We start from the raw sequence: 26876 nt of genomic DNA, 5'->3' as shown, positions 1-26876 counted from the left end.
CCAATGGAGAAAGGCTAATTGAAGAGATGCTGCTCACAAGTGAGTAACACAGTTTGGTATCACAGTCTCCAGGGCTTAAGGTAAGTACAGGCGGGGGACACAAGGCAGCACCAAACATACACCCTCAGCCGCACGGGGCGGCCAGGTGCAGATTGCTAACACCGCTTCAGGCGTCCAATGCAACTCAATGGGGGGGGGGGGGATCGGTTTTGAAGAAAGGCTGCAGGCTCAGAGGCCGTATGAAGAAAACCCACAGCTGCTCAGGTAAGTAGTCATCTTTATGTTTATGTGTTTATGTTTAGGGAGTTTGTTAAGCGCACATACACCGAAAGGACTCTTGGCGCTAATTGTAGGTTGGAAGCCGTCCCGGGTATGATCTAACAATAGGCTTGGGTGAACAGTCCAGTTTTCAGTTTTTTCCTGAAACCAATGTAGTCCGGCATTAGTCTGATATCAATCGGTAGAGAATTCCAAAATTTGGGGTCTAGCATAGAAAAACATGATTTTTATATTTATTTATTTAAAGTTTTGTATAGCGCAAACATGACCCAAGAGGGTATCAGAGCGCTTTACATAGGCTTGAGAAAGACATGGGAAGATAGCTGTGGGAGAAAAGCAGCTCAATAAACATCAGGTACACATGTTAGTTGGCGCCACTGAGGCTGGATCTAGTGTCAGGTAGCCGATTAGCCGGCTAAAACGAGTAGGAGATCAGAGGAGAAGGGCTTCTAGTTCAGCGCAGTGTTCATCAGTATCGTTTTCACTTCCCATTTGAAGGCAAAAGTTGAGGGAATCAGTCTTGTTTCCACAGAAAGGGAGTTACAAATTTTCAGGGCAATACCAGAGAATGAGCGATTGTATGTTTTCATTTTTTTAAACTTCTTTGGCTTGAGGAGCAATGTGCTGGTGCTTCTTGAGGGCCGGGAGCCACCCGAAAGTTCGAGCTAATTTCACAGGTAAAGAGGAGTGTTGAAGTGTAGTGCTCTATAGGTGATACATGCAATTTTTAGCTTGATCTTTGACTCAAACGGAAGCCAGTTGAGCAATTTCAGGTCCGGAGAAATGTGGTTGGTTTTCTTGGAACCAGTGATGAGTCGAGTCGCGGCATTCAACGATGCTCTGCGGGGGACCAAACTGAGTTTTGGTAGCCCGCATAGAGTAGCACTGCCGTATTCTAGTCTGAGATGACCATTGCTTGCACCGCAGACTTGAAGTCATCGTGGGGAAGATAGGGTTTGAGTTTTCTTAGTATACTCCGTTGATAGTTTGCTCCTTTGGTAGATGCTCTGATGTGATCTTGCATGTTTAGGTTCTTATCTAGCACAATTCCTAGAGATTTAGTGGAGTCAATGATGTGAGGTGTGTAGTCGAGGGCGGTGAGGTTTATTAAGGAATTTCTCCACAATGGGTGTTTGCCTGGAGGGTGAGATGAGGAGGAATTCCGTTTTAAGGGCGTTTAGTTTGAGGTGGTTGGAGGTTAGCCAATTAAGAGTTTTATGCAGGGTTCCATTGAGTGATTTGATAACTTCAGGGGAAGAGATTTTCATGTACAGTTGTGTGTCATCCGCATACATTTGGTATTGGATGTTAGATGCTTTGAGGATTACCCTAGTGGTTCAATGAATATGTTGAAGAGCGTGGGGGAGAGCGAGGACCCTTGATGGAGACCCAGAGAGCAGGGGCTGGTATTGGAGAGTGTTTGATTGGATTTGACTCTCTGTGTTCTGTTTTTGAGAAAATAAGCAAACCATTTTAGTACAGTGCCTGAAAACCCAATCCTACGTTCCAAAAGGTTAAGTAGATTGTCATGTTTGACTGACAGTGTCTAATGCCGAAGAGAGTTCGAGTAGTATTAGTAGGCTGGATTCATTCTGGTCAAGCAGAGTGGGTGCGTCGTCCACTATATGAGTGACGGCCGTTTCGGTGCTGTGACCGGGATCCATCCATTCACTTGCACTTGAATCTAGGGGTTGTCAGCAGATTCATGGAAGATGATCTTAGGTTCCGTTTGGTAAGGTACGGTGAAATCTTTGTGGAGATAAATTTAGGGCCCCTATCGTGGAGAGCATTGAAAAGCATGCAGCCTGTTTTGAACATAGACTGCCGAACCACGGAAAGCCAGTGAAGCTGCTTCTTCAGTGGCTTAGTGTGGCAGTGTCTTGATTGCTGGAAGATTAATCTGGCAGCTTTGTTCTGTATCAGCTGCAGTCTGTGGGTTTAATTGGCTGGGAGACCCAAATAGTTAGCATTGGCATAATCCAGCCTGGACATAATCCTGGCCAGCATGATCACCACACTTGCCTCCCTAGTGAAGAATCTCCTGATTTTCTTAAAATTCCTTAGTTGATACATGCACGATGATGTGATCAGGCTAATCTGTGCGTGCATAGATAGGTTAGCGTCAATTTGGATGCCCCCCTTCTTCCCCTCTCTTTGCCCGCTGTTCCTCCTCACTCCCTTTATTTTCCTTTCTTTCTGCCCCCACGCTCCCTTTTTGTGTTGATTCATTGGACTGGGAGTGCTGGGTCCACGGACAGCATTTGTGCCCCCCTCAGAAGTTATTTGCTCTAATGGTCTTCTCTCCTGCTCCCGTTTCTTGAAATGTAGTTTGAGAGAGCCTCTGTTTTGTATTATGGTTTGTTGAAAATCTAAAACAAAGACTGCAACAAAAAAAAAAAAAAGAAAAGGCCAGTGGTCAGTCTCAGTACATGTTGGAACTTGGTTGTTCCTGGTTAAATCCCTCACCAATTATTTCTGGATTTCCTTTAAATTTAGTATATTTTGGAATTCTTGGATGATCAATAAAATCAGTACCTCACTTAACTCAAATTAAGCAGCCTGTCATCTGCCAAAATAATATGTAAAAAAAGCACATTAGCCAGTGCATGTTATTACATTCAAGGTTATTACAGTGCAAGTTAAAACATCCCTCAGAAGAGTCCTTTAAGGTATATCTTACAATGTCCTGACACTTTTTAAAGATTTTGATCCATAGGCATATTGCATCCATTTGAATGGACACAACTGCTTTAGTGAATACCTCTTGAGTGGTTTTCTGAAGTATTTTTTCAGCAAGTTGTGTAACAAAATAGAAGCGTAATTTTTTGTTAGTCAAGAACAGGTCTAATTGGATACAAGTGAAAGACAGGCTCTTAACAGAGTTCTTAGGGATAGGTGGAGTGCCTAATGTAGCCAGCCAGTGTCCTGGCGTCCAGTGATGGAGTTTATTTGAAATTACTATCTCTGTTTTATCAGAGTTCAATTTGAGATGGTTATGACTCATCCAGTCTTTAATAAATAGCATAGTGTTTCGAAAAAATGCCTTAGAGTCCTCCGTCTCGTCTATTGGGAAAATCAGCTGCATATCGTCTGCGTAGTTATAGACCTTAACCCTCCTGCATTGGGAGGGAGTGGATCAGGGGGCAGATTAAAAGGTTGAACAGGTAGGGTGATAGGGACGAGCCTTGAGGTACACTGCAGGTGGTATTGACCCTGGCCGAATTAAAGGATGCCAGCCTAACAGACTAGGTGCGGTCCCTAGTCATACCAGGGAACGTAGGGACACAGTTTGTCAAGCTCCCCAAGGCCCTGGGGCTTCGGGTGCAGGGGTGTCCTTTGATGGCTGAAACAGCTTACCGGGCAGTTCACGGTCAGGGGAAGTCTTCGAATAGAGGCTGCAGGCATTGAGATGGAGTCTGGCAGAGTTCAGCCCTTGGTGGACTCTGGCTCAGAATTGCTGGGTAACTCCGGGTGTGGGAGTCGGTGGAGAGGTGGGTCCGGAGGTGGTTTCGCAGTTCCTCAGGACCGAGTTCTTCTTCTTTTAAAGTTGGTTTCTTCTTGAACAGATCCGCTGTTCTTGGGAGATCTTGATCTTTGTCAAAGGCAGGCAGTCCTCCCAAGGCTTTGGAGGTTGCTGGACTGCAGGCCGGGTCGTCTTTTGGCACAGGATGATCGAAGGCTGTAGACAGGCCGGTAGGGCAAGGACCAAGTCAGTTGGTTTCTGCAGTCTTCTCTGCTAGTGCGACGCTCTAGTTTTCGGCTCTTCTTAGGTCGTCAGAATCTGATTTCAGGGTCTGGGGGTGCCACCTTAAAATTAGCTTTAGGGGCATTATAGGGGATTGACAAGTAGGGACCAATGGGTTCCTTACCTGGGGTATCTACGCCCTCTATTATGCCACCCTCCTGTGAGAGGGAGGGCATAGCCCTAGCCCAGAATGGATAAGTCCCGCTATCTTCAAGATGGTGGGCACTGAAAAATGTGCTTCACTTTACCTCCAGCACCTGAAGGGTGGAGCTGGCGAAGAGAGGCGCACCTCCTTTTCTCACTTGAGTTTTCCTGCCAAAAGTGGGTGTTTGAACCAGGGGCTGCCATCTACTGCTAGCAGCAGAGGCTGTGGTCGCATTACAAAGGTGGCAAGGTCTTTGAAGCTTCCCTCTCGAGCACTATGCTCATCCTGGGGAGGAGGTGTGACTCCTCCGCCCAGGATGGGCTTTCTTTCTGGCCTCAGAGAGCATGGGCTCTCGACCCAGGGGACTAGAAACATGTCTGGTGGTGGCAGGCTGCTTAAAGCCCATAAGAGACCACACCAGGGATGGGTAGGTCAGGGCCTGAAAAATCTTACACATTTTACCAGACCTGCAGGTCTAATAACTTGAATAATGTACTCGACCTAACTGTAATGTACTCGACCTAACTGTAATGTACTTGACCCATGAGCTGGTGTCAAATTGTGTGATCCTAGGCAAATATTTTGTCTTATGGAGCCACCTTTTTCTTTATTATTACATAAGAGAGCACCTTCAAATATGCAAGTTAACTATTTCTGCTGTGCAAAAAAACGTTTTATTTACTAGACTAAATGTTTGCTTAATGTATAACAAGAATCAAGCTCGAATATAGGGTACACATAATCCCTGGCTTGCCTCTTTGGGCCAGATCTACGACCGTTTTTTTGGTCACAAACGGGAAATCAGCCCTTTTGTGACCGCAAAAAAGGGTGGTGGTATGTACAAATGCTATTTTGCGAGTAGGTGACTTGCAAAATAGTGTTTGCAAGTTGCTATTAGGAAGGGGCATCCCTTCCTAATAGCAAGTCATAATGGTATGTACCATTGGTTTGGTCGCAAAACACTTGAAGTTTAATGCCTACTTCAAATAGGTGGTAAGCCACTCGCAAACAAGAAGGGGTCCCAAAGGGACCCCTTCCCCTTTGTGAATGGGTGCGAAAATATTTTTAAGAGTTGGCAGTGGTCCCAGGGACCACTGCTTGCCCTCAAAAAAGAAAAAGAAAAATGTTCAGTTTTTTTAAACTCATCTATTTTCCTTTAAGGAAAATGGGCTGCATTTGCAGAAAAAAAGTTGCTTTATTGAAAAATCTAACACGGGCATGGGGATCTGCTGTCCCCAGCAGGCCACCATCCCTGTGTTTGCAAGCCATTCCCAGTGGGTCACAAATTACAACGTGCCTCATGATAATTAACGAGGCAGGTTCCTTGCGACCCATTTAAGAATCGCAAACAGTGTCTCAGACACTGTTGTACATTCTATTTTGCGAGTCGGAAAATGTTGCAATTTGGGACTCGCAAAGTGGAATGGTTGTACATCTGGCCCTTAGTTCACTAATAGCACTGTCATCCGGGCAGGAGCATTAATAATTCCTAGTTTATGGTTAAAAAATCACTTTTCATATATATATTACTGAAGCATGATGTGGTAGTGCACTGCCATTTACAGATAGCATATTTTTCATTGAAATGGCCACAAACCTTTCCCACTAACATGTAGTTTCACTGATGATGGCGCATAAACAATGTTTGGAAATTGGGTTTCAGCAAAAATGTTCTCATTTGTTTTGAGCCTATACAAATATTTTTTTTCACAGCAGAATTGCTAAAATATGTCTTCATAACTAATTAAATATATTTGAACAGTTCACTTACCTATTTCAGTGTTGCATTAGAAAAAAGCCTGACCTCTTATAGCCTTTCATTTCACATGCTTTGTACAGTTCAGTTGTAACACAGTTGCGCTGGCTGTTGTGTGGTGGGACCTTGGGACCCTAGTCCTTTCTGTATCCCCCTTCTTTCCCTCTCTTTGCCCGCTGGTCCTCCTCACTCTTTTTGTGTTGATTCATTGGACTGGGAGTGCTGGGTCCAGGGACGGGATTTGTACTCCCCTCGGTAGTTATTTGCTCTTATGGTCTCCTCTCCTGCTCCCGTTTCTTGTCATGTAGCTTGAGAGAGCCTCTGTTTTGTATCATGGTTTGTTGAAAATCTAACACAAAGACTGCAACAAAAAATAAATAAGAGGCCACTGGTCAGTCTCTGTACATGTTGGAACTTGGTTGTTCCTGGTTAAATCCCTCACCAATTATTTCTGGGTTTACTTTAAGTGTAGTATCTTTTGGAATTCATGGATGATCAATAAAATCAGTCCCTCACTTAACTTAAATTAAGCAGCCTGTCATCTGCCAAAATAATATGTAAAAAAGCACATCAGCCAGTGCACATTATTACATTCAAGGTTATTACAGTGCAAGTTAAAACATCCCTCAGAAGAGTCCTTTAAGGAATATCTTACAATGTCTTGACTCTTTTTAAAGATTTTGATCCGTAGGCATATTGCATTCATTTGAATGGACACAACTGCTTTAGTGAATACCTCTTGAGGGGTTTTCTGAAGTATGTTTTCTGCATGTTGTGTAACAAAATACAAGCGTAGTACTTTTGGTAGTCAAGAACAGGTGTACTTGGATACAAGTTAAAGACAAATTGCTTTGGGGCTGCCATTGGGCCCCCTCTTACTAATCAACCCTGTGTATTACCAGTAGTATGATATTTGGTGCTTTTGTTTTGGACTAGCAATACATTTACAATCCTTTATGCACTAGCTAGCGATCACAAGGGCCTGTATAAATTCTATGGAAGGCTTGATCGGCTTAATAAACCTTTTTCTTAGAGAAAGGAGGCCTCCTCCAGGTTGGCATCTTAATTTACTGCCTGATGTACAAAGATTAAATTCACAAATAGTTGTCGCAAATTGCACACCAATTTTTAGCGAATGCAGTCTGATTTTCAAACTGACCTATGTAATAATAGTTCAGTTCACAAAATACTGAATCGCAGGGGGTTGCTGAGCCACCGTCCTAATAATATTAATTATGCATCACCCCTATGATTGGTTACAATCATCACAAGGGATGGTGTCCTGCAAGGGACAGTAGACCACCATCCTTGTGACTGCTTTCCAAAAATGTTTTTTTTAAAAGTAGTCTACGGTTCTTAAAGAAACCCTAGCTGTTATGAAAAGAAAAAGGTTTTCAGTTTTGGAACCTCCATTGAAAACACTCCTGAAGCTGTCACATTAATTCCCCAATGTGAGTGGGTCCAATGGCAGGCCTTCTACCCTTTGCATAAAGTTTGCACTCCAACTCTGGGTCTGTAAGCCTTCAGTGGTTTTCAACTGCAATTGCAGTGGTAAACCATTGATATATTCCTGCTGGAAATGGGGGACGCCCTTTCCTTTCCTCTTTTATTTGTGATTTTGGAATGATTGCAAGAGTCCCTTCATGAGTCAGAAAGACTTTTCAGACTTGTATAAGGACTTTTGTACATGAAGAAAATACCTTTATTGATCTCAACCTGTGATTTTGTGAATCACAGGATTTCCGATCGCAAAAGTGCGTTGTACTTGATGCCTTTTAGTTCTGTCCTTCTTGTGCAAAAGCAGTTCTAGCATAGCTAAAACTGCTTTGCTTACGACTCTTACCTTTGCCCAGAATGTCGGTGAGTAATAAGTTCTGATCTACACTGTGCTTCATTATACTAGATATTCTTCCTGGCTCATCCTAGTCTTGTCATCCAATCTTGATGTGAAACCTGTTCACAAAGGCCTCTGAAGTAATATCTCAGCAGCGTTATCCTTATACAAAACAATGAATTAAATAAATGTGGTTCTTTGAAGGGCCAATATTGGAAAGGATATGTGCCTTACCCCCTTGGCTATGAATCAGTCATCAATGCAGAGGGATCTGTGCAGTGCTAGGCTGTCCATGGTTTTCTCTTGCTAGGACAGAGTCGAATTGCTCTTTACATAATCTCTTGGCATATTTGGGGTGAGCAAGAGTTCAAGGTTTTAGTTGCATGATAGATTGACTCTTGCATGTTGGCAGGCTTCAAGGTTGCTCCCACTCAAGGTCATCCATACACATACATTGAGATTCTTTGCCTGCCAGTGCTGGTTGTCTTTAAATTCCTCTGCCGAGCAGCCAGGCATACTAACTACTTCTCATATCCTCTGCACACATTGCACTATGAATGTCACTTGGTCCATTGTTTTGGCCAGCCTTTTTTCAAAATATTATTGCTGATGAGTCTTGTTATTCTGTATTCCCTTGAGTCTCCATGAAGTAGATAGAGCGTGCCAATAAGAGCACATCTTGCATTGGTGCTCTTTAATAATGCTTCTTCCAGACAAGCCTCTCCACCATCCTAGTTTGGGTTAAGAAATAACAGCCGAAGTATGAGGATTCAGGCATGTGCATTAAGTGCACAGAGCCTGCAGTTTGTTCACAAGCATGCAATCTCCCTTTCAGAGTTTTATCTTTACTACAAAGGGCGAGTGCACTATATCATTCAGCATAGATAGAGGGGTAAGACAGCGATGCTTTTTGGCACCCTTTATCTTTACATTATATATTAATAGTTTTGGACAGACACTGTCTGATCAGTGCCAGGATTTACCACAGATAAGACATCGCCCAATACCCGCCATCTTCTTTGCTGACGATGCAGTGTTGATAGCACACACTCAGTTTGGCCTGCAACGTTTACTGATAAGTTTTAATGCTTACATGCAAAACCTGGGGTTGCAAGTAAATAAATCGAAGACTTTCATAATGAGGTGTGGAAAAAGGAGCTCAAAGTGTAGGGATATCCCCATAGATAATAATATGATTGTATTCACCAAGACATTTCTGTACCTGGGTAGCCTGTTTGACCAGAATGGTTTGTGGTACCAGGCAAATAAATCAAGAAAGCTATTGGTATTGAAAGCTATGGCAGCCTTGGCTAACTTCTCAAGGAAGCTGGGCAAAAAAGCACCCTTAGAACTAATAGATATATACAAGGCTAAGTGCGTAACTACTTCTGTGTATGGTGCTGGGGTATGGGGCTATTATAACGGTCAGCCCCTACAACTGGTGGAGAATACCTTTTTAAGATTTGTACTAGCTGTTCCGGGTTGCTGTTCCACCTCCTTATGCCATGTGGAGCTGAGGTTACCCTACTTATCAGATTTAATTAAAATACAGCCATTTCTTTTATGGCATAAGATTTGGTCCTCTGAAAAAACACCCTTAATAGGTATATTATAAGGGACTGTCTTAAATTACAGCAGGTATTCAGTGTACCTTGGATGAAGTGTATCAAAGACTTCATGAGTGACCTAGATCATCCGGAATATTATGAACAGCCGAAATCCCTAGGGCACATTAGTAGAAAAGATCTTAAAAGAGAGTGCATGATGCTACTGGAGTCTCTTCGATTATCCTTGGAAATATTGAAGCAGAGTGTTTGTAATAACCAAATGACCTTGACCACTTATGATATACAGCCATATTTATAATTTATGGAGAGAGGCACAGGACCGATATGTTTTAACTCGCTTTAGGATGGGCATTTTCCATTTCCTAACAAGCTTTCCTGCAAATAATGACTGGCCATGTTCGCTTTGTAAATGTCCATGTGACGATTTGTCACAGCAAACAGCAATTCATGTCGTGCTTTATTGGTAAATTTTATGAAAAACAGAGAAAGATTTGGATTTTACCGATCTTAAGGCTCCTTCGGCAATGTCACTTTAGCATTTTTATTCCTCCAGTACACTGTGTTCTATGGCAATGTTTTTGAAGAATGTAATTAGATGCAAAAAAGGCCATCATATTGTGATCTTCTGGTGATGTAAGTGTGACTGTATTTTATGATACATTTTCTTAGCAACAGTGATTGTTTCTGAAGGTTCTTAACTTTTTAAATAAGATTGCCGTATACTTAATTATTTTTTACATGATTTATATCTTTGTAAATAGTACTTGTGTTTTAAGGTCTCGCCTGACCCAGCGCCTACATGCAGAGCCTACTGAGCGCTCTGCATGAACGAGCTTGGATGGGCCAGTCTTCATGGCAGTGATTGCGACGTGAGCTGTATACACGGGCAGCCAACCGATGACTGCATTTTATTGTAAAACCACAACGTGCATGCTTAATTCAGCTCAGTTTATATTGCAGCAGCGGGCGCAAGGTATTGTGGGGCGGTTGCTTTACAACTAGGTCGCTTTGGAAGCGTCATGTTTTTGATTGCCAAGCAACCATATAAGCTTGAGATTTTGACTGCTTACTGTGGTAGATTACGGCTTGCATTATGGAGACTGGTGGTAAAGTGTTGGAGAAATTTCCCAATGCTGAGAAGCCTGGGCAAAACTCGTACTGTGCTCTCAGACGTCAATACAAGCTCCATTTGAAAGCTCACAGCTGCATGGATTCTGGAAAATGTGCAACCTTCATAACAAGCGTTGTCATAGCCAATAGGTCTCGCTTTTGGGACCTTATAAGTATTTAGTTATGCAGCACAATATCCTTGGTGCAACAACATTAACTGTTGCATGGCTAAACACTTATAAGGTCCCAGAGGCGAGACCTATTGGCTATGCCAATGCTTGTTAGATATGTATTTTGCTTTTATGATTTCCAATGAAGAAATCGAATAAAGCTTATTTTCAATTGAATTAAATTAAATTGAATTGAATACTATACAAAATATTTCCCTGTCCCCATTTTCTGAAGGCAGTGGGGTTAAGAACTAGCTGTGCAGGAACCATTGCAATAAATGTTTTGCAATAATGTGTTTTTGAGTAGATGGTAATCTCATAGGTGCTCTGAGACTTTCAGAGACTTGGACAATGATTTGTTGCATACACAGTCACTTGAAGTTATTCAAGCAAAGCAGGATGAATAGTAGGAAATGTCGGCGATGTTTATACAATAATTGTCCCAACATATTAATGATCTTTAGCTGTCTTTTTGTAATAGGTGATGTGGCAGACAGTGCTGACCTGATATTCCGGATTCATGCAGAGGAAAACCTACTTATAAGAAATCCGCATGACTTGGAAAGAGATGAAAGCCATGACTGTGTCAACAAAGGTGATGAAATCTGTTCTCTGTGTTTGTGTGATATAACGGATAATTCTGCAGGAAAAAAAGAAGCTATTTTAAAAAGTGATGTTCTTATAGAGACAGGAAACTTTCATGCATGACTTTAAGAAGGATTCTCCTCTGTAGCAACAGAAAACCGTACACAATTAATGTACTGCTAACTGTACGTGTTCAGTGATTGGCACCAGTGCGCCTAATCAAGGACTGTGAATGGGATAAATGCTCCTTTCTCTGCAGAAATAGCTATATTCTGCTAATTACTTTGTTAGGAAAGTTCCAATCGGGTACGGACATATACACCAGCTGGGTGCCATTTCCAAATGGAGACATGACTGATTGACTGTATTTTATGAAGGACTCACTACCATACTTCACCCAATAATTGCCAACGCATTTTCTCTTAGGACCAGAATGGGAAACCCTTCTGAAACATCAGGACCTTGGTCTATTAGCTTTTGCCTAGGATAGGGCAGCCAACTGTACACAACACTCTTTAACCCCTGAGACTAGCGACATGTGTTCTTCCCCAGTATTATGGTTGACAAGCCTTGTCCGTGACTAATTCAGGGTCCTCCTGTTCTCCACTAGTCATCTTCTTTCTCCAGAAACACCGGATATATGTTAAGCAAAGGTGAGAGAAGGTCACTGAAACCCCCATTGTTCCATCACACCTCCCTATCTTGTCTGTTTTGCCTCAATAAAAACATGATGACTCAGTAACTGAAAGCACATAAACCTTGGAAACTGTGCAGGCAGATGGGGTTGATTCAACCTTTGTAATATTGATGTGGCAGACAGGAGAGTAACTGAAAAAGAATTGCTGACTGTGTACTGAACTATCAAGAAATTAAAGAACTTTCTGTAGTGTAGAAAGTTTAAGATAAGAGTTGATCACAAGCCATTAGAAGTTATTCATAAAGCCACTTCAAGCAGGATTTGCAGATGGATAACAGCTTTTCAAGAATTTGCATTTTTAGTGGGGAAAATTCAGGAGCAAATAATAGCATAGCAGATTACCTTTCTAGGATGATAACCGATATGGGAGAGTGTGAGGAAGATGTTGAGTTAAGGAATGATATCTACATCGAGAATAGGGTATTGCAAGTGGTGATTGTGAAGGTATGAGAAGATGGAGTGACAGAGGCAGTTGCAGTGAGGAATGTCAAAGGGTTTTGATGGTGAGAGAATAATTATTAGAGCATGAGGAAAAGGAGTACCTCCTATGTCAATTATAAATAAGTTAATTGAGCAGCCCCAAAAGCCCATGTGCATAAAAAAACTAAAGTGATACTGAGGATTATTGCTGGTGTTCAGGGATAGATGTACAAGTTGAGAACGTTGTGTGATAATGCTCTGAGTGTGCACAAAGTGATAAAATCTACAAAGCAAGAACCCAAGCTATGGTGGAAAGGAGATTGCCTAAAAGTCCTTGGGAGGAAATTGCGTAGGACACTAAAGGGCCTGTGAGAGCAAAATGGGCCAGTATGTTATTGTCTTAAATTATATGTGTTCCAGCTGGCCTGAAATCTCAATATTGATCAGTGTTGAGACTAGAAGTGGATTAATTTCCCTGAAAAAGTGTTTGCAAGGAAATGGTTTAAGCTCTACTAACAGATATTGGGGTGCAACGTACATCAGGAGAATGGAGCGCTTCTTGAAGAAGAAAGTTCTGCAGCAGATGAAATGTAATTTGTTTTATCCCAAATGAACAGAATGATGCAGACACTTAACAGGGCACTAAAACAGACCCTCTTGATAGCCAGAGGTCTAGTAAGGCTTGGCAAAACGTTATGAGGGAAGGTGCACCTGTATAGACGTATGCCACATGCTATTATTTGGGGTGTGGGGGGAGATATCGTTTGAACTCTTCCTCAACAGAAAACCCAACTCCTTGATGAACCCAGCTTGAGAGAATGAGGGCAGAGATGTAAGGAGACTTTAAAATGTGGAAAGCTAAGGAGTGTGATAAAGCCGGTGCATAGAAAATATTGATGTGAGGAAGATGGGGAAGTTAGTGAAATGATGATGGTGAGATATCATGGGGTTTGTAGAGGTGATGCAAAATTCTCTAAACGTCAAACAGTAATTAAACTTTTAATAAATGCTATCAAGGCAGAGGACTCAGGGATTTGGAACATATACAGGATAGTTAAAGTATGGCATTTTGTAGGTGGTGCATGGGAAGTGGTATAGGAAAGTGTTCCAAGAAAAGGAGTCCGGAAGAAGATCAAACCTGCTTATTGGAAAAATTATGTGTAATGAGAATACATTCTACCGAATTACTTCACGTGTGGTCATGTAACAAGAATACATTTAGTTGGGTTGCAAGACGTATGTTTCATTGGTCAAATTCTATGTTATTGAAGGGATGTGTGTGGTATCTTCAGCATCTTCATTGCAGAGCGAAGTAGAATTTGGTGATACGTTAAGTAATGTAGATGATGAGAGAGGTAGAATGTGAAGTGTGCTTAGGCTAGATTGTTAATGGTGCCCTGGAGGAGGTGGATGGAGGATGCCATTAGATGAGGCTTGTAATAAAGCTTAGAAGGATTTAATACAACTATACACTGTATCCATTGTTGTTCTACTAATTTTACAACATTTTTAACAGCAAGAGGGTACATGATTTACTGATAAGTGAGTTAAAATTGTACAGAAAGACGAAGAACAAAATAAAATAATATTAGGTCATGGCAGTTTGGTAATGAAAGGTAACGTAGCATAATTCTGAGTTAAAGATGTGTAATGGCAGGTTAGGTAAAGGGTGTAATCGGAGATGAAGCAAACAATGTAATGGCAAATTAAAGGTGTAAAAGTTTAGATAAAGGTGTAGTGAGGCGATGTAAAGTTTCCAAGAGAGTTGAGAATTGGTCTGAATAGATTACTATTAAAAGATGTACTTACAGGCAAGTTACAGTTGAAATGAGGAAAAAAGGTAAATGTTAAATGAGAGAGATCGGGTCTAAAGAGTTACAGTAAAGGGCAGAATGAAAGGCAAGGTTACCGTGTATTAAGAGCCGAAGTAAGAGGAGTCTGTGAGGCGAACTAAATGGTGTAATGAAAGAGTAGATGTTTAAGAAGCATGATTTAATGTTAAATTAGATAAGAAATTACTATTATCATTAATGTATCTATCTCAATACCTATGCTGCCTAACACTTCAGGGTTTGTTTATTTGAACCCTACCTATATTTTATTTTACATGCCATGTCTCTAAAATCTGCTAGCCTTCCAACATTTGCAACACCTTGTGCACTGGCGCTATGTTTAATACCTCGGCTAGTTACCTTATTAGTGCCTGGGGAAACTACAGTTTTCTTACTATGACGCAGAGCTGTTTCAATAAAAAAGAAGCCATTTCTCTATTTGAGGCTAAATATAGAATTCCTCGATTTTCCCATTATTTTTGAAGTTCTGGAAGAGGATGTCTATTGAGAGGATTGCTACCTTTTATTTGTATCTTTTAATCCTGGTCTTCACTTGGACCTCTTTTACATTGAATATAAGCAAGAAATTGCCTAATAAACACTGCCGTGTCCCTGGTACCCTTAGTTCCCTGATGTCTGTGCTGCACCAGAGACTCTGCATGTTCAGTGTTCCAGTGAGATCAAAGCCAAATTTGAATGCATCATTTCTACCTCTTTCCCTGAATATGTTGTGATGAAGACTCGCCGCATTCTGAAGCTCCCTTGTGATTGTTCCCTGCCATCCCAACTTTTTAACCCTAACTCATCTTTACTTTTGAGCTACTAATTGTAAACGATATGGGCTCCCTAAAGAAAGCAGTGTTTTGTTATGTGTTCCGTCTCAACAGATTTGCTACTAAACTGTTAATTGATGTGTACTCCCTCTATCCTCCATATTAAAATACTGTGTGTTCTGTTTTCTACTCTGACACATTAATTGTATGGGTACTGTTTGATACCACCACACGCAAATAGATAGAAATATACAGCATATCTCTCTGTACATAGTATATAAGCATTTATTTGTACTATAGATATGTACCTATATATGTGTATTGTTTTGTATAAACATTTAGAATACTTATGTTAAAAAAAATATTATATATAGATAATCATTAGTTCCGCCTAACAAATGTACATATTACTGATAGTTACATTATTCTATGTTTTTAACATGCCTACCAAAGACCTCCGCGGCCCCCCTAAAAGCTTGCCTCAGCTCAGCAGCTAGACTTTTATCAGGCTCAAAACAATTTGACCACATCGCACCACATCTGAAGGCCCAGAACTGGCTTCCTTATGAAGCCTGAATCCAACACAAACTGGCCTGTATCACGCACAAAGCACTATACACAAACTCCTCGGCATATCGCGCCCAGAAAATAAATTGTGGTATCTGGGCGAATCAGAAATTCCCAGTCCGCCAGAGACTGTGTGCTCCAGCCACGCCGCTTCCGTAAGGAAAAAACTTATAACCGTGCCTTCTCTGGGGCTGCACCAAGAATCTGGAACCCGCTACCGTCCTCCATCAGAAAAATACCTTGTCTGTCAATCTTTAAAAAGGACGCTAAAACCTTCCTAATGGGCGAATTCCTCCAATAACTCTTTTTTGTTGCGCATACCGCCTTGTGTCATTGCTTTTGTTCCTATGCAAAATTTCCTGTTCTTCTTGGTTGCCCTTTCCTTGTACCGATTTCTTACTCCTTCAAATGTATTGCTGGTTCTCTCTACATTTTGCTGTCATATCCCCCGCATGTATAATTGCTGGTTTTCTCTATATATTGTTGACATGTCGCTCTTCTGATTATTGTATTGATTATTGTATATAACCCTGGTTTTTGTCCTAATGTAGCCAATTCCCTCTATCCCTATCCATGTGTGTTGCGCTTGCCAAACCTGTACACAACATGTTATCCCTGTAAAGCGCTCTGATACCCGAACGGGTCGCGTTCGCGCTCTATAAAACCTCAAATAAATAAAATAAATAAATCAATATGTATACAAGTAGCTTAATAAATAAGTAAATCTTATAATCCTAACTATCTACAATTGCTTCACTAGTGAGCTAAAAAGAATATATACATACATATTAATAAAATTAATTTAAAGTACAACACTTGAAAGCCAGAATTTTTTTCTATTCTTCGTTAATCTACATATACTACCTTCCTTTCTGCATCTATATACCTTCCAGGGACGTATGGATCTATTTCTTTATTACTTTTGGATCTATATATTTATTACTTTTACATATGTATTACTTTTCTTCCAATTCAGCATATCCAATGCACTACCCTATTTTTCACCCTATACCGCTCTCAATATATCCTCTAGCTCAACTCTCTGACTTATCTCAAACCTCTTTCTACTACTCTTTCCAATGCACTAGCCTATTTCTCACTCTATACCTCTATCAATCATTACCTCCACTCTCTCATTCATCCAAAATACAATACTACTACTATGATCCCCAAAATAACCCTTTTGAGACTCTTCCCTACTCCACCCCTCCTTCCATCATCTCGTACCTCTTTTTATGTCTCGCCTAGCGTTGCAGCGCATGCGTTGCTCGCTCTGCGAGATTTATTGTCAACGAGGAGTTTGAGAAAAGGGCTTGAAGCCCCGCCCCTTATTTCCATTGGTTGGCGTCACCGTTTATGGTAAACGCTGGGCTGCCATTGGAAATTAGCTGTTTGGTTTGCCTCCCTTTCGCTTTTTGGGCCGGCACACCCGGACTGGCTCGTCTGCTTTCCTTCTGTCGCAAATTAATTTCTTATCTTTACGAGGCGTCCCGTGTACTGCACGCTCCAGGCTTCCTGCAAGCACGCTGCCTTCACGCATGGAGTACGCACCAGTCGGCTCTCTCATTGGTTAGCGGCCTCCAAATTTACGAGCTATCGTGTGTCACATTCTGCAAATCCTTGTCATCGATATATTAAAAAGGGGCAAAGCAGAGTACGGAGCTATACATGTGTGTGCGTTTGGGATAAATGTGTCTTTAATTGTACACCTGGGTGCGTTTGTGTGTCAGGAGTTTTTGGTGTGGGTTTCTATTTGTGTGTGTGCGTGCGCCGGCTGGCGTCTGTTTGTGGGGGTCGGTAGGTGCAGATGACGGGTGCTCTCGGGGCTGCCTTGATGTGAGTTGGTATCCGTGTGTGTCTGGGTGCCACGTGGGGTTTCTGGGGTTGTTGTGGGTTTTTGTTTGTGTGCCTACATGCGTGCATCGGTTGGTGTCTGCCTGTGGGGGTCAGTAGCGGCGGATAAGGGGCGGATAAGGGGCGCTCTGGGGGGGGGGGTGGATGGCGCCTAGATGTGGGTTGGTGTCCGTGTGTGTCTGGGTGCGTGGGGGTCTGGGGTTGTTGGTGTGGGTTTTTATTTGTGTCTGCGTGCGTTCGTTAGTTGGTGTCTGCGTTTGTGGGAGTCGGTATGTGAGGATGAGGGGCACTCTCGGGGGCTCGGAGCCTGGATGTGAGGTCTGGGTGCGTGTGTGTCTTGGGTTGTTGGTGCGGGTTTGTATTTGCGTGCCTGCGTGGTTGCATCGGTTGGTGTCTGTGGAAGTTGGTATGTGCCGATGAGGGGCGCTCTCGGGGGCACGGAGCCTGGATGCCACGGGTGTCCGCGGATAGGGAGGGCCGTGCACTTCGGAGTTCACGCCGCAGTTATCTCTTTGATACACCCCTCCTTCACAGTGCAATCAGCTCGGATTAGGATGAACAAAAAGTGCAAACACTGCCGGGTGAAGCTTCGTCAGCAAACCGGAGGAGGACGTTTAACTTTTAAGTTTTGTGACATATTAACGGATGCTGCTGCTACTCCCTCGTGTGCCTGAGCCCCACATTCTGGTTTGAGCTCTCTTACCCACGCACCCGTTGTCACGGTTTCTTTCTTTTTTCTGCCCTCCCTCCTCTTGATCCCACTCTGTTTTTTCACACCACCATCCTCTCTGGCTCTGTCACTTTTCTGTACCCCCTCTCTCTCTTGCGTTCTCACTCTCGCCCTTTGTCACGCATTAGCCCACCCCCCCTCTTTCTTTCCCACCTCCTGCCTCGCTATTGTCTCTTCATTCCATTTCTCCGGCGCTCTTGTTTCGCTGCCACCTGTTACATGGTGACGGAGCAGGTACACAACTGAGACACACACCGGGGATTTGCTTGTGTGGTCGTCTCCCTTCTGCCATCTCGCTCTCTCTCACACACCATCTGTACTTAGAATGCACTAATCTGTTGGTGACATGATTTCAACTTTCTATGGACACCAATATGTTACTGAAAGGATTGTGAGCACCCTGAATAATATTCTGCGTCATTTAACAGGCGACTATAGGGATTGATTGTTTCATCCTAATTACTAGACCGAGACATTTTAAGGCCTGGGCAATTGGGCTCTGGCCCTGGGCCCCATCCTTCTAGCGTGGCCAACTGATAGATCCTGTTCTGTTCTCCACAAAGTCCTGCCCGATGACCGTTAATTATTCTTAAACATAGATTATTTTAAATACCACTTTCTTTCAGTTTAGTATTTAATACAGGTAATGTGTGGGAGCCGTTTACATACAATATACAGAGAAATGTTTTTGTTTTTTATAACACCATGAAACATCCATAAACAAGCATTTACAATGCAATAGGTCTCGCAATGACATTATTTTGAGCTATTGATATTGTAAATGGCAATGTCTTTAAAAAAATTAAAAGGCATTGTTATTTACAATACCACAATGAACACCTATTGCATAGCGCGGTGTCCGTGAAGACGGGGCAGCACTTATTAAAGTAGAAAAAAAAAAGACATTGCCATTCATTTATGATTTAAAAACCAAAACATAAAATAAGGCATTGCCATTTACAATGCCAATAGCTTAAACTCGTGTAAAGGCGAGACCTATTGCATTGCAAATGCTTGTTACTATTCCGATCCCCCAAAACAAGCCTTGCTAAGCCCACCCTCTGACTCCTCCCCCTCCCTTTTACTCATTCCCCTCCACCTCCATTTTACTCATCCCAAGCCTCCTCCTACTTCTATGAGCTCCAAAAAAATCTAAATTCTTCCTTCTATCCTTCCGCTATCCATTTCGATCCAAATAACAGACTAACATGTCCACCACTCAAATTAATTTCATATTTCACCATACTAAATCACCAATAATCCTTTAAGGGTTCTGGAGTAGGGTGCTACTTGCCGAAAAAGCACTTCAACACCCCATCAGGGGTAGCAAGCTCTATATAAATGCAAAGCTTTTGACCTCTTCTACTCCTTCTCAATCCAAATAATCTAACTAGCATATCCACCACTCAAATTACTTCATTTTTTCACTATGCTAATTCACCACTCATCCTTTATGGGCTCTGAAGTAGAGTGCTACTCACCGAAAAAGCGCTTCAACACCCCATCAGGGGTAGCAAGTGCTATATAAAGGCAAACCTTGTTCCCTTCTCTATCCCTCCACTATCCTTCTCAATCCAAATAACTGACTAACATATCCACCACTTAAATTGCTTTCATATTTTCACTATACTAATTCACCACTAATCCTTTATGGGTTCTGGAGTAGCGTGCTACTCTCCGAGAAAGCGCTCCGATGCCTCGTCAGGGTTAGTAAGCGCTATATAAATGCAATTACAATGCAATCCAATACAATTGCAATATAAAGCACCTAAGTAACTGTTAAGTGCTACAGCGCTGTGTAATAACATGAGATTAATAGATAAGTTGCTCACTCAATTACATTGTGTTCTGTGGACTGAGGTTTTTATGTGTCCCTTTGTTCCTATAGGCTTTCCAGTTCACAATCCTGAGATGGGTTTACTAAAAGAAGCAGAATCCTGTGCAGGTTTGGTTGAAGAGCCTGGTGTGAAATTAAGAGGAAGGAGTGCTGACCCCATTAGAGGTAGATAATGAAGATTAGGAATTTTTTACAGTGTTGGCAGTGGTCTGTAGGGTATAAAAGACAAATAGCTATTGCCATGTAGCTGCAAAAATGAATGGATCTGGCTAACATAAGTTAGCAATACGCACAAATATTCGCAGTAGGCCTGATTGGTAAAAATCCTCTCTTTTCATGGATTAATTTGTATCAACTAATTTACCAGTTCCTTAAAGTTTCTTAATAAAGTTATACATGCTATTAGGTCTTCTTTTGAGCTTGGACTTGTTTTGTGTGCTTCCCCCTTCCAATAGCTATTACTTCTTTTCTTGCACCGGACACTCCTTGTTTAGCTTTGCCCTATGCCAACTCCTGATGGGATTTATTTGACAGAATTGCATATAGTAAAAAACATTTTCTTCAACATGTTTACTGCCTATGTATAATGCTTTCTATATGTCATAAATTTCTATGTATTATCTTCAATACTAGGGGATGCGGTTACCACTTCGCTTGTTTCAGTTTGCCCAAAAAAAGAGGCAGATGGTTTTTTAATGGGCCGTTCAGAATGCGAAAGAAGGGAAAGCATAGCTCCCCCATCAGGTGAGTAGGCATCCAATTCACAGCCTCAAGTGATGGAAATAATAAATCAATATGACTCGGGGGTAATTATTCTGGGCGCTTGCCATTACATTGCTTACATGGTGTCTGTACCATTTCAGACAGGGACCATCCCAATGCAAATCATTCTGGCCATACCCTATGAAGGAGCGTCTCTGCCAGACCAGGTTTTCTACCACTGGCAACGCAAGCAGCCCCAAACGTGTTTCAAACTAATCCGGCTTCATCCATGAGATGCATCTCAAGTCCTTAAGGTGTATCAAACTTGGTGCCCACGAGTGGGCATATCAAAGCAACCTAAAAGCTCACGTATACAGCCGAGAATTGCTCAGTGGAAATTAGTCATTCAATATAATCCATAGTTAATTGCTCAGGTTTTGCGGCTTTCTGTTGTTCTTTAGCTTATCTGTGGTATTAAAGACAGAGACAATCCAAATCCTCCTATTGCCCCCTTAGAGCAATGTTTATTGCCTTTATTTACTGCTCGGTCTAAGAACAGTGTGCTTTTATTTTTCGTCACTGTCCTTTTATAGTGTTCTTTCATGACACTATATTCTTTAGCAATATGCCGGCTGGAATATGTCCTACTACGTGTACTGTGTATGTTTATAGGTGTGAGCTGTATTGCTTCTCTCCCCAGTCTATCTCCGTTTACGTCTTGACACCTTTAAAAAAAAAAAATATATATATAGTGTAGATCTGAAGTCCTCTTTCTGGTCGTTACCTGAATGCTATATTTTGTCTTTGCCATTCTGGGGATGTGACACCGACAACCTGACAAAGTTGTTACTGAATCAAAGGGTGTGAGTGGGTGAGATGATTGAAGCTCGAGTGCAGGTGGATGTAGACTAATGGCTACATAGCTGGTGGTTCTATAAATACATTGAGATTGGTGAACAGAGGAAGACGTGGTTGCTGGTGGATTGATAAAGCCATGGTTTTGAGTAGGTAAACGGGGGATTATTTTGACTCTGAGATGGATGGATAGATGGATGGATGGATAGAGAATTAAAATGGGTGCTTTATGAATCCGTGGACTGGTGGTTGAAGGGCTTAGGTGAGTGATTTTTTATTGTTGCCTTACTGTGGTCGGCAGTATCTTCAAGTGCAGGTTTGAAAAAAACACTATGGCACTGACTGCAAGGTGCATAGCTTCCCAACCCCTAGGTCATGAAATTCAAAACTGCTTTGAAGTGGCCATCTTATTCAATATAATTTAAAAAATATATGATATTATTAACAGGGTTATTTTTCCTGCCATACATAGCGAGGAGGCTTTTGGGAAAGAAAAAATAATTTACGCCAGTCATTAGTATGTTTTGCTCAATATCCAATGCCAGCTGCGCTTGTCGCTATAATAGTTGCTGTAATAATTCAGAACTATTACATATCATGCACCACTGATATCAGGATATGTATGCTAATAACGCAGTAGCTACATTTTACACTGCACTGCATTATTTGCCAAACTCCAGTCACATAGTGTATACTTCTGCATTTTGTGTTGGCTCCAGAAGCCTATATCCTCATAAGGTTTAACGTGAGTGGTGCTGAAGCACAAATGAAGCCAAATCTAAAACTTTTAAAATGTCATCTTTCAGTGTAGTGTTTCTTTGTTTATTATGTGTGGCTCACAGTATTTTTCATTGGGATCTGCATGTTTTTTCCATCCTCTTTAGCTGGTTATCCATATCTTAAATCTGACTTTGGTTTGCGCAATGAAGAGGAGCCCACGGTCTGTCTAATTGATCATTATGATGTAGAAGAAGAAGAAGAAATGGGAATGAACCCTATAGAAGGTAAATTGTGTAAGTGCTGCAGGTAAAATCTCTGAATGAATCATCAGTGACTGTCCTCTTCTCTCCCATCTCTGCAAGTGAGAGCAACTACATTTTTTGTATGATGTTAGCAAAGACCCTTTTGATGTAACTAAAATTAAATGTATTAAATGTACTTATATGTGCTTTCAGCTAGCTCTTTCCACTAGCTCTTTCCATCCATTGGTCTGTTTTTGACATTCATATTTTTCTTTCATTCCCCACAGCATGGGGCATTGAGGGAATCCACCTAGCTCCCATCTGTGGCAGGTTCTATCATGGTAGTGTGATTTTTGAGACAAATATTTTCTTTTAGCAAAATTCTTTGTTTTACATTCATTTGTTTATTTCAGAAATACAATCCATAAAATAGAACCAAATAAATAGGAAAAAACATTTTTACAAGCTTAACAATGAGGAAAAAAAGAATAAAATCAGTGTAATCAAATGTCATCAAGTTTCATCGCATACATTAAACAAGCATTTGCAATGCAATAGGTCTCGCATTTGCGAGAGTTTAAGCTGTTGGCATTATTAATGACCATGCCTTTTATTTATGTTTTGACAATCCATACATTCCCAGTAACATAATGTGGGCACAAAAACAAGATTTATGCATCGTTTCTTGTGAGGTATTAGTGCTAAGGGAGTAAGGCGGGAAGGAAACCGATGCAGTGTCCTGTGAACTATTTGTTACAAGAAAGTGAGGCGTGAAGAAAACTGATGCACTGTGTGTCTTGTGAACTATCTGTAACAAAAGAGTGAGGCGTGAAGAAAACTGATGCACTGTGTCTTGTGAACTATCTGTCTGTAACAAGAGAGTGAGGTGTGAAGAAAGACTGATGTACTGTGTCTTGTGAGCTATCGGTAACAAGAGAGTGAGGCGTGAAGAAAGACTGAGTGAGGGCAGTAGAACAATTCATCTTTGGTAATAAGCACTACATAAATGCTAACACCATACCATCATAGTGTGTGACATCGCAGTGCACTAGCAGCAAAATCAACAATTGTGCCATGCCCTGAAGACATTATGCTTACCCCTCAGGGAGCAGGCTACCGCTGCCCTGAAATCCACCACTGGCACAAAGGACTTGTGTTGGTGAAAACCTGTGTTTGACACTTTATAGCGTCAGTTATTGAACCCCTTATACCCGTCCATGAATGCCAATATACCGAGGTACACTGGTGACCCTTACTCTTAAGAACTAAATATACCCCAACCCCAAACCGACGTGCACGTGATAAGTGAATCATGGGCACTTCCTTTCAACAAAACCTGTGCACGACCACCATTCACCAAACGATGTCTAACACACGTGCTTTCAGAGTACACAAATTTCACAAGTCGACCGCTGCACTATCTTCCATAGCACACAAGACCCTTCCTGGGACAACAGAGAGTTGGTAAATTGTGCAGTCAGGGTTAAGTAACGCCTCAAAAGTGAAAGCATCAAAACACAACTCGCACCACGCTATAGTGCAAAGAAATAACAAGCATTGGCTCACGGAGAAGCTCATGGAGAACATCGGCCGTGCGGCTGCGAAAGTGTTCGCGATCAAGCGCGGCGCGCGCCCGCGCACATGCACTGAAGCTCTAGGCCGGCCATGGTAGCAATTTTTTAAGCCCTTACAAAAAGTCTTGCGCTGGTCTGGCGAGACCTAAAAAAGAAACCTCAAAGTGCTTTATCATAGATCAGATCGTTGTGCACAGGTTTTTTTACAATTCGTTTTTACAGGTAATCTATGCAGATGGTATTTGCCACGCTACGAACTGTGACTTCATCAGTACATGAGCCAAGAATTCTTAAGGCTCTAAATGTTGCCTGACTCCTAATTGTCGGCAGATTGGTAAAATCCACATTATCTGTGGGGGATTATAAGACTCATAAAGGAAGTGCAGAACTGTTTCAGGCTCTTGCCCACATACTTGATGAAGGCCACTTCCAGTTTTTAGCATACCCCAAGCCATACAAAACACCATTAGTGGTAAAATTCCATATCTGAATTTGGCATAAAGAGTTTTCGGTAGAGCCATCAAAATATTATCTAAAAAAGGCTCAAAGAATAAAATTAATTCATAATGTATATATTTATCTGTTCGTGATCCGGATTTACATTTTGGCATAGCTTCTTTGCATTGCATGCAATAAAATATTTCTTTCAAGGCCTATTTTGTAATCGGCGCAGCCTGCATGGGCGCATCCCAGAGTTCACTCAACCCCAAATGGAATAAAGATTCCCTTGTATACGCAAGCCAGGGGATATCCTGATTTTTGATAGGGTGTTGGTGTTTGTTCAAAGCAAGTCTATATGAAACTAGCTCTGATGTTTAATGTAATCTATGCCAATAGATTATGGGTCTCACTTTTAACACATGAGCAAGGGGGTGGTGGCCCAAGTCAGTGAGCAGCGGAATTACGTAGATCACTCTGTGGAAAGTTAACATGGAATTTTAAAACTCTATTTTCCGTTATTGACAGCCTGGTTACTTTCTCATTCCTCCATAGCTCAGCACCTTAAAGTGCGAAACCTAAGACATCGATCCTGTCAATTTCCATGGCTGGGCTAACAGTATGATTAAAGTGTTTTCTTATATTGTTTTTAAAAGCCTGCTGATTCATTTTGGAGTTTCAGTGCCTTCTTGATAATTTATTAGTTATAAACTAAATCACTTGTTATCGTTATTCACAAGTAATCAAAATCTCTAACTTGCTCAGGGCTGGCTCGCCGAGTAGCCCTGTGAAATTTATAGCAATTAAAGGTCACGTATTTTGTCTCTGAAGCATTTAGTTCCGTTCTGCGTTTTTTACAAAATTCTATGAAACGGTTAACCAGGACCAGCAGTCCAGCTGCCGTCTTGGATATAAAAAATGTGGCATCAGCACATAACAATGCTTGATTTTTCAAGGATCCTATTTTTGGAGAATCGCTACTAGGAATGTCAAAAAATGTAGCCCCATCATTGATAAAAAGAGAATAACGGGTCAGTGCAAGGACACATCCCTTCCTGACTCCTTTTTCACCCTTTACCTTTCCTGAATGCTCACCCTTTGGTCCCCATCTAACTTGGGCATAGTTATCATTATGTAATCAAATCATAATAGACCAGAGGTTACTGGGAAGTCATAAGTCCGAAAGTGTCTTCCACAACTTATTACGTGGAATAATATCAAAGACTGACCATAAGTCTACAAAGGCAACGTATACGTGCCCTTTGCCCAATATGACCTTGTTCCGTAAATTGTATGGAATCCAAAGACCTGATCTATGGTGCTGATCTTAGTCCGAAAACCTGCTTGCAGATCGGATAAGACCTTATTTTCATTTATTCATGTCAATAATTTATTTAGTATCTGCTGGCAAAAAATCTTTCGTAAGCTGTCTATAAAACTTATTGGTCTGTAATTTTGAGGATTACCCGTGCCCCTTTTTTTTTAAAGATGGGGATTGTCTTCGCCCCCGCCAAGACTTTAGGACCTCTGCCCCCTTCAAAATGCTTTGTTATGTTAATATAGGGCCACTATAACTGTAAATCAGCAACATATAAGTCTCTGGGGATTCTAACTGGGCCAGGAGCCTTACCACTTACAGTATTAAGGATAGCATCACAGGTTTCATCCAATGCAACTAATAATGCACTAGACCCACTCTTTCACTCCTTTCCATCAACAGTAAAAAATTGGTATATTGCATAAGTCATTCGAATACAAGTTTTGGCAGTGAGCTACCCAAAACTGGGGCTGAATTAAAAAAAAAAAACCTCCAATGTGGATGATACATGTAAGCTACCATAGGCAACAATGGCCGAAACGGAAGATGTTAAATCTTACCACATGCCCCTGTCCCATTAGATTTTTGCTTCCTCCTAAAGTTCTTCATTACTATTTTTCTATCAGACTGGACTTTGCCTCTTATCGACTTGAGAAGTGAGGATTTAGCCCCCATACATTCCTCATTATTCCAGTTTTTCCTGCCAGTTGGTCTGGTAGCCTAATGATTGAAGCTTTAAAGTTGTGAAACAGGTCCTCATGATAGCCATTATACTATTATATGTGCAAGACTTGTCTTGCGTTTGAACAGGATGTTCAAAGTCTTTGCAACTTAATGTTGGATAAGAGAAATCGTATCCAGATAACATTTTATTTGGGACCATTTAAGCATGCGTTTATTGTTGACAGACTAATAGTCCCTAACTGAATAGTGGAAGAAGCGTTAGAAGTACATGCAAAGTAGCTCTGAGAGTAAGATGTAAAGCATTATGATCGCTTTCTGAGCGTTCTGTGGCTGCCAAGTCATTTAAAAAAAAAAGCCAGAGCCGAAGAACAAGCAGAAAATTCAGATAGTGTGGTTGACACAATTATATGTGTGTGTTTTCCATCTACATCTGATGAAGTT

At 41.5% G+C, this 26876-nt stretch overlaps 1 protein-coding gene across 10 annotated transcripts in view; it reads left to right on the top strand.

The window, feature by feature from the left end:
* Positions 1 to 26876, top strand: part of LOC146818007 (uncharacterized) — a 202823-nt gene that overhangs the window by 52429 nt on the left and 123518 nt on the right. For 5 of the 10 annotated variants that reach the window (XR_014963043.1, XM_085611492.1, XM_085611495.1 and 2 more), the window contains 4 exons: positions 11089 to 11202; positions 19954 to 20067; positions 20536 to 20646; positions 22344 to 22463. Coding sequence is in view for 8 of the 10 variants with exons in the window: in XM_085611492.1 (XP_085467618.1) it covers positions 11089 to 11202; positions 19954 to 20067; positions 20536 to 20646; positions 22344 to 22463 (459 nt within the window). In the remaining 2 variants the exon portion in view is untranslated. Of the gene's footprint in view, positions 1 to 11088; positions 11203 to 19953; positions 20068 to 20535; positions 20647 to 22343; positions 22473 to 26876 lie in introns of all 10 variants that reach the window. The other 5 variants (XR_014963042.1, XM_085611491.1, XM_085611493.1 and 2 more) reach the window with 1 other exon arrangement.

Source organism: Triturus cristatus, chromosome 6, assembly GCF_964204655.1.
Source record: "Triturus cristatus chromosome 6, aTriCri1.1, whole genome shotgun sequence".
NCBI classification, from domain to species: Eukaryota; Metazoa; Chordata; class Amphibia; order Caudata; family Salamandridae; genus Triturus; species Triturus cristatus.
Note: the sequence above shows the minus strand (reverse complement) of the source record. Positions and strands in the feature narration are given on the sequence as shown.